General features: G+C 30.3%; 1 protein-coding gene across 1 annotated transcript; it reads left to right on the top strand.

The window, feature by feature from the left end:
• Nucleotides 1-3,498: 3,498 nt before the first annotated feature.
• LOC130950435 (prolyl 4-hydroxylase 1) lies at nucleotides 3,499-8,198 on the top strand. Its single transcript, XM_057878921.1, has 12 exons — nucleotides 3,499-3,782; nucleotides 3,926-3,973; nucleotides 4,148-4,216; nucleotides 4,298-4,350; nucleotides 4,671-4,736; nucleotides 5,074-5,148; nucleotides 5,551-5,625; nucleotides 6,142-6,212; nucleotides 6,299-6,350; nucleotides 6,465-6,554; nucleotides 7,237-7,329; nucleotides 7,917-8,198. Exons 1-12 carry the CDS (start codon nucleotides 3,719-3,721, stop codon nucleotides 8,022-8,024), a joined length of 864 nt encoding a protein of 287 aa, XP_057734904.1. The 5' UTR covers nucleotides 3,499-3,718; the 3' UTR covers nucleotides 8,025-8,198.
• Nucleotides 8,199-8,485: the final 287 nt, after the last annotated feature.

Here is an 8,485-nt window from a genome sequence, read left to right as displayed (position 1 = left end):
TTAAGATTTTTTATAGTCAAATATTATATCTCCTATCAATTTATAATTTATCATAAAAACTATTTATCTTATACTTTTTCTTAAATGTAAGTGTCGTTTGATTTTCTATATATGAAAGTTTTTTAATTTGTAAAAAAATAAAATATAAAATAATTTACTTAATATTTATTATTAAAAAAATTTAAGAATTAATATTTTTATTAAAATTTAGTCAGTATTTAACTATTTAAAAAAATATGTAATTTTATACCAAAAAAATATTAATAATGACTGATTAATGATTACAAATTACAAAATATACCGCATTTAATACTACGGTTTATTATTTGTTTAAAGGACTCTTTCGAAGTCTTTTCAAAGTATTAATTATATAATTATTTTTCACATACAAGCGTTTTTCCTATACAAGTCTTTACAAGTTATTTATATTCACATGTTTCGTGTCGTTACTGTACGTTTTTTCTTCTCCTTTTTCGTTATCGTCGTCATCAACACCACCTCTTCCTCCTCCTCCTCTTTCTCATTCTTTTTCATTGGAATTTCTTCTCCTTCTTTTATTATTTTGAATCCAATCAAGTAGTTGAGGTGTGGTTCAATTCAGAAGAAAAAATGTACCATTAGAGGAAATATTTTTTTATATTTGTAGTAAATTTGGGTGTAACACGGAGATATTTGGGTGTAACACGAAATTATTTGGGTGTATTTTAAAAATTTTGAGTGTATTTTTGTTCGGATAAGTTTTGCATAGTTCAAAATTTTTCCTCTTTCTCCTTCTCATCTTCTACTGCTTTTTTTTAATCAACATCACCATCTTCTTAATTTTTTTTCTTATTCATCTTTTCTTTTTTGTTTTACCTTCTCAAGTTTCTTCTTGTTTTACTCTCTTAAAAAGAATAAAAATAAAAAAATTAAACAAAAAAAAAAGAAACACATAATGCTGCAAAATTACTTGAAAAATGATGGGATTACATTCATTTAACTAAAAAAAAGAAAGAAATAAGGACAAAAAGAAGAAGAAAAAAATGCAGCATTAGAAGAAATATTTTTCTGTATTTGCAGTAAATTTGAGTGTAACACAAAAATATTTGGGTGTATTTTTATTCTGATAAATTCTGCATAATTCAAAACTCTTCCTCTTCCTCCTCATCCTCATCTTGTACTGCTGCTTCTTTTTTTTATCATCATCACCGTCTTCTTCTTCTTCTTCTTCTTTTTATTCATCTTTTTCTTTTTGTTTTACCTTCTTAAGTTTCTTCTTATTTTACTTTCTTAATAAGAATAAAAAAAAAAACAAACAAAAAGAAGAAGAAACACATAATGCTGTAAAATTACTTGAAAAAGAATGAACTTACATTCATTTAACCAAAAGAAAGAAAGAAATAAAGAAAAAAAGAAGAAGAAAAAAATGCAGCATTAGAAAAAATATTTTTCTGTATTTACAGCAAATCAGTTGGTTGTAACACGAAAATATTTGAGTGTATTTTTATTCTGATAAGTTCTGCATAATTCAAAACTCTTTCTCTTCCTCCTCTTCATCTTTTACTGCTTCTTCTTCCTCATCTTCTTATTTTGTTTTCTTATAATTCTTCTTTGGGAAAAAAATCAAACAAAGAAGAAAAAAATATATAATATTGTAAAATTAATAGAAAGAGGATGAGAAAAAATATGCAGCAACAATAACAACAATAAAAAGAACCACGATGAAGATGAAAACGCGAATAAGAAGAAGAATAAGGAATGCGAAGAAAAATGAGGAAAAATGCAAAGAAGAATGAGAAGAAGAAGGAGAAGTAGGAAGAGGAAGAATGTGAAATATAAACATTAAAAAAGAACGTTTCTGATATCGTGCTATTCAAAGTTAAAGAAGCGCGTGTTTACACGCTCTTTAAATTGAGAGTTATTTTTGTTAAATTTGAGCTGACTTACACAGACTTATATGCCAAAAAGACTTATATGTATAACAAGTCTCAATACATAAACACGGTGATATACATCTATCCTTTAATTGAAGAGATAATTTTCTTAAACATACATGGTATACAATTACACACAATAAACATATATTTTGTATCAAGTTGAGACACAAATTTTTTATGTTAGACACAATTTTTTTTTATTCATTTTTACCTTTAATATTGTGTGAATTCTCCAAATGTACCCTCCTTCTTTCAACCGTTTCTTTTTGTCTCTTTCACTCTCACCACCAAGATGCTGTCTTTTGCTTATTTCCCATGACAACAACTTTATCTGTCTCTCCCTCTTTCTCCCATATCTAAGTCATTCACGGTATTTTCTATTTCATCTTCTTGTAAATTTAGTCTCTCTTTAGAAAAGAAGACATTATCACGGTCATTCTTTAAAAAAAGACATAGTAAAATTTATAACTTTTTTTTATTTTTTGTTTTTTTTTTTATAATAATTTATATTTGAATTGTTAAAAATATTAGCAGTGACTACGTCTATCTTAAAAAATAATAATAAATTGAAGTGGAAACAGTAAATATAATGTTATTGTAATATTGACGATGAAAAAAAAAATATTAATATTTTAATATAATTATAATTTGTGTATTGTATTATATATTATTCACCAAATAAACTAAAATAAATTGTATAATGTTATACCTATGTTTATTTATGTATTTGTGTATATCTTTTTTTTTTTCTGCCCATTAACTAAACAAAGCTCACAGTATCATCACTGGGAATGCCGAGGCACACTGATTGGTTCTAAGTTTGTATGGAATTAATCAGCAGTGATTAGTGGATTTATAGAAAAGTTTGGAGATGGTAGTGAGGCTGGCTAGTGGCTATAAAAATAGGTAAATTGAGAGAGGGATGACGTTTTTTTGAAAAATAAAATAAAATAGAACGGTAATTATCAAACTTTAGAATGAATTTAAAAATAAAAAAGGAAATGTAGTATTTAAATACGGATTATGACAAGTATAATATTTAATTAAAAAAACAGAAAAAAAATCTAAGGAAATATCGCTGTAATCTTTCACTTTAAATTTCTTTCTACAAACAGAAATATGTAATTAAACAGCGGAGGAAACTCTGTTTGACTTTTGAAGTCACAAACATTAGATTCTTCCTTGTAATAATTTTTTGTCCTTCTTGGGGGCTTTTAATATTTTAATTTGAACACGATCTATTTACTCAATAGTTAATTAGTAAAAATTTTTTAATGAATTATGATGTAGATTTGATGAAAAATTTTTTTATAATAATTTTATTTAAATTGTATTTTATTTATAAATTTAATTATACTAAAAAATAAATTTTAATAGTATAATAATAAAAAGTTTTAATTTTAATATATTTAATATATTAAAATATAATTTTTTATTTTTTATAATTTTTAGTAAAATATTTTTTATAATATTTTTAAAATATGTTTAAGACAAATATTAGTAAAATTTTTTCATTTATATATATTTTAAAACTGTTTTTCATTTTATTTATGATACGTAGCCGTAGTGTACTGTAGTGAAGTCAAGTCAAAAATAAAAAATTAAATTAAAAGAAAAGAAAAAGAAAAGAGAGAGAAGCTCGGAGGCGAGTTCCCAGTTTCAAGTTTCAACAAGAAAGCAAGGGGCGTTGATAGCAGTTTGGTCGCTGTTTATTCAAAACGTAGCAACAACGACGAAACTGGATTCTGATTCTTCTTCTCAGCTTCCAAGTCGTGCTTCTTTCTTCGCCCCTGGTCAAATCCATGGCTTCCTCGATGAAGATCGTTTTCGGACTTCTCACATTTGTCACCATCGGAATGATTATAGGTAATAAGATGCGAGCATGTGCTTTGATCTTCTTCTTGTGCTACTTTTTCTTTCGTTTGGTGATTCCATTTTCACCTTCTTACAGAATTCAACTGCTTCCATTTTCATCTCATTCATGTTCTTTTCTGTACTGGAAATTTCAGGTGCTCTTTCTCAGTTGGCGTTCATTCGGAAATTGGAAGATTCATATGGTATAATCTTGCGCTCTTTAGTGTTCTTCTGTGAAATCGCTTTAATTTTAGTCATGATTACGATTATGATTACAATTTCATATGTGTGTTTGATTGTTATTGTTATTGTTATTATATATGCTATGCATTGTTGTAGTGTTGTTTGTTAGTGTTAGTCTAACCTGATGACTATAGGCACTCAGGGTATTCCATTTAGAAGATTGCGTGGCTTTGACACCGATAGTCATCTTCAATTGCCCAGAGGTCTTGTTTACTTTTATCCCTGTTCATTGTCTATTCTTTTCCCCCTCAATTATTCATTTATTTTTGCATTCACATGTTCAGGTCTTCCACATTGGGGCAACGACAAAGAAGCAGAGATCTTACGACTTGGTTATGTATGTCTGTTGCATTCTGAGTGCTTGATCCTTTTATGATGTATGATATATTATATCAGCGTATGCAAGTATTAGGAATGTCTAACTCTAACTATCTTATTCTTTATTCAAGCCTTGATGCTGATCCTCTTTATTCGAGCCTTTAACGAGCGTATTTATCTGACCATTGTCTCTGTTTACTTAGCTTTTAACTATCTTATTCTTTCTTTTTGATAGTATCTGTTTTCTATTTAGTATCCTTCTTTTGATTGGGAGAGCAGAGACTTGACTTGCATGCTTATAGATAATTATGTTTGTATGATCTTCAATTCTTGATGCAGGTCAAACCTGAAGTGCTTAGCTGGTCTCCAAGAATTATTTTGCTGCACAACTTCCTAAGCATGGAGGTATGAGATTTGTAAGAAATTTAGATGAAACCTGTTATCACTGTATCATTGACTAGGATTATTAGGATATTATACAGATTAGACTAAGGAGTCAATTTAAAGTTTCAGACATCTATTTGAGGGTTAAAGTTTCCTCATTAGATGCCAGCCTGCTAGCGTGAAGTAGGACTTGCTATTTAGCCACAGATAAGATCTTCCTATCCCAACAGAAAAGGATCTATAGTTATATACTAATATTGGGCATTTGATGGTACTTTTAAAAAATCCAGCTGCTGAGTGAAGCCCTTTTTGGTTGATGTTTAGACGGGTCTGAATTTAAATAATTTTATCTTTACAGGAATGTGATTATCTCAGGGGTGTAGCACTTCCTCGCCTGCATATTTCAACAGTGGTGGATACAAAAACAGGAAAGGTACATTGAGAATTGATTTCTTCTGGGTTGGGCTCACTGGGTTCCTGATAACAGAACCTGGATGCTTGTGGTTCTATTCGATGTTTTTTTTTTAAATGGTTTCATATATCTGGTCCTATATCATCCTCAAATATGTGACATGAAACTGTATAGCCGATGATATACAAATCGCTTTTCACATCAACTTTCATGAAGGGAAACAACTATATTCAGATGCTTTTTTCTCTACATAAAATAGATTAAAACAGAAGGAAATCCATATGAGAAAAATTTAAACATGTATTAGTTTGTTGCTCATTTGATCAAAATATCTAATATCTAATAATTGAATAATGTTGTACTGTGAATTTTGGAATATATTTATTTAATTTCTTCATGAAATATGGTGAATACCTTTCACAGGGAATCAAGAGTGATGTCAGAACAAGCTCTGGTATGTTTTTAAGTCCTGAGGAGAGAAAATATCCCATGGTTCATGTAAGTTTTGAAGATCATTTTCCTTCTCAAATCGTCTTGCTTTTGTCATTAAACCACCGACTGCACCAGCTGATTCAACCATGAAATTTTAACAGTTTTCCTGGTCTGATACGCACAAGCATAGAACCAGCTGGTTCACTTAGAACACTTTTTGAGTGGTTATTAGTGAGTTGCTCAGTCTTTTAAACATTGTGTCCCACCTATGGTCCTTAGGTTTCACGCCTAGGATTCTGTTACATCACAATCAAGAAGCTCTCTTTTTTCATAAAATCTGACCATCTAATAAAGATGTGAACCATTGCATCTGTTTAAATGTAAACTTAACCTACAAGCATTAGCAATTGAGAATTGAGATTCTACAATTACTAATCTCATAATGAAGTTTAAATTAGAAAACATAATTAAACAAAGGCCAAAACCAGTAAATGTAGAACTGGAGAAGAGGTACACAACATATTTTATTGGTGAGGATTGATTGTGTATACTTTGCTAAGCATGTTCACCTTGCTCAATTAGGCAATTGAAAAAAGGATTTCCATCTATTCTCAAATACCAATTGAAAATGGAGAGCTTATACAAATTCTGAGGTAAGGAGATGTCCCTTTTTTGTTAATATTTTTGAAGAATAGAGAATGGTGCTGCTAGTATAAGGCTAACATCTGCAGCAGCACAGGTATGAGAAGAATCAATATTACAAACCCCATCATGACTATTTTTCTGATGCTGTAAGTTATATTATTCTATATTTTATTTATCTATTTTAGTAAGCATGAGAATTACCTCAAAGTCTCTTAAACTAAACCATTTGCAATCCTCTTGTGCCTTAATTTTTGAGGCAGTTCAACTTGAAGCGTGGTGGGCAGCGGATAGCTACGATGCTTATGTATTTAAGTGACAATGTTGAGGGAGGAGAGACATATTTCCCAATGGTTAGTTTCTTGTTTTCTGAATTTGTCATGTAACATATTCCATTAGCTGCTGTAGTTGTAGTTCTGACTTCTGAAGCATAACAATGGTCTGAAACTAAAACAAGAATTGGGTGACAGGCTGTAAGGATTAAGGAACCTGGTATTCATGGAGGATAATGGACTAGAAATAACACATACAGAAAAAAAAAATTCTTGAATTCACACACTGATGATGACAAGAAATAGTAATTGGGAATGGCAGTTCAAGAGGCCATATCTTGCCTGTAGCTCTTTGAGATGCCATACTCTCCTAGTTCTAATTCCTCTCCAAATTCTGAGATTTACCCATCAGTATCCCTCCTGTTAGAGCCTATACATGGCTCTTCCCTAACAAGTTACAATATTCTCTCTTCTTTGCCTAGTTGGAATTAATTTCAAAACTCACCCAGCCTAAAGTTCACTTAATTACAATTAAGTGCACCAGTTCATAATTGATTGGGTTCCTTACACAGGCTGATGCAGGAGATGTACCATTTTGTTTTTTCTGGTTAATCTTATATGTTAGACTTTAAGTGGAGGAATATGTTAATATTAATATTCTAGTATTTACTATCTATTCTGTGTGCTAAGATTTCGATCTAATTGATCTTTATGACTGTACTGAAGGCTACTATTGATAATACGCGCACTGCATGCATTTCAGGCTGGTTCAGGTGAATGTAGCTGTGGTGGGAAAACTGTCAAAGGGCTATCTGTGAAAGCAATCAAAGGAAATGCTGTGCTCTTTTGGAGTATGGTTAGTATGATTTTATTTAATTAGCTAGTTGAAGTAATCATTCATGAAAATTTTGAAATAAGAGAAGCTATTTTATTAAATTCTTAACTGTTGTTCATTGGTCTAAACTTCCTCTGAACTACTAGTAGTAATATGTTATTAGGATGCTGCTTTTAAGCATGAGGGATTAAGTGTTGTTAAACTAACTCCCTACAAATGAAAAATGGTTCCTGTCAAATACATTTGGAACATGAAATTTTCCAAATATCTCATTGTCTCATGTAAGACAATATGCGAATTTGTTCAAGGCTACACATTAATCATTCTTAGATCCAGAGAGTCTTTTTTTTTTTTAAATATTTTTCCTCATTCTTGTATTTCAATGTACTTTCGTCCCTTTTCTTTTATCTGCTACTGAAAATTTTCACAATGACAGATAAAAATGAACAAAGTGAATATATTTGTTGTAACTTGTAAGCATGCCACTGGTATTTCATCGAAGGGGCTTCCCCACTACTCTTGTTAGAAAAGAATGTCAATATGTACATAATTTCGACTATGCAGAGCTGTAATTGTTTCTTGATTTCACTGTGCGTCTGTTTTCTCAGGGACTAGATGGAAAGTCAGATCCAGATAGTGTGCATGGAGGATGTGAGGTACTCTCTGGAGAGAAGTGGTCAGCTACAAAGTGGATGAGGCAGTCAGCTCACAATTAATTCATCTCCTGCAGCGGAATGATCAACTCCCTCACAAATACAAAACCAAATAGTAACTCAGGACTTTACCCTTCATATTTATCCTTGGGGAAAAATGGTGATAACAAATAATAGTTTGTAGTATAGATATTCAATAGTTTAAAATCTAATCAATAAAGGGATGATTTATCTCTGCGATTTTATCTCTTTTGCAACTTTAGGAGTTTAGGGTACATTTGTTTTGGGTTTCTATTTTCTGTTTTTAGGATTTTGTGAAAAAAATAAAATAAAATTCTACTTTTCTTTTCCCTTTTTTTTAATAAAATTTTAAAAATAAAAAATATTAAAAATGAAAAAATCAAATCAAACGCAACCTTAGTTATCCCTAAAGAAGGCTAAGATGGAACTCCGGTGAGAATTCGATGTAATCAGTAATGAACACAAGAAGCTAACATTATTCTGTTTCCTCATCGTTGATTTCA

The sequence above is a fragment of the Arachis stenosperma genome, chromosome 9, assembly GCF_014773155.1.
Source record: "Arachis stenosperma cultivar V10309 chromosome 9, arast.V10309.gnm1.PFL2, whole genome shotgun sequence".
In the NCBI taxonomy this organism is placed as follows: Eukaryota; Viridiplantae; Streptophyta; class Magnoliopsida; order Fabales; family Fabaceae; genus Arachis; species Arachis stenosperma.
This window is presented reverse-complemented; position numbering and strand designations above follow the sequence as displayed.

Bases quoted from the DNA above. Each gene is read 5' to 3' on its own strand.
- LOC130950435 (XM_057878921.1), top strand. From the start codon at position 3,719: ATGGCTTCCTCGATGAAGATCGTTTTCGGACTTCTCACATTTGTCACC. The intron at 3,974-4,147 runs GTATAATCTTGC...TGATGACTATAG, and splicing joins GAAATTGGAAGATTCATATG to GCACTCAGGGTATTCCATTT. The intron at 7,330-7,916 runs GTTAGTATGATT...CTGTTTTCTCAG, and splicing joins CTGTGCTCTTTTGGAGTATG to GGACTAGATGGAAAGTCAGA.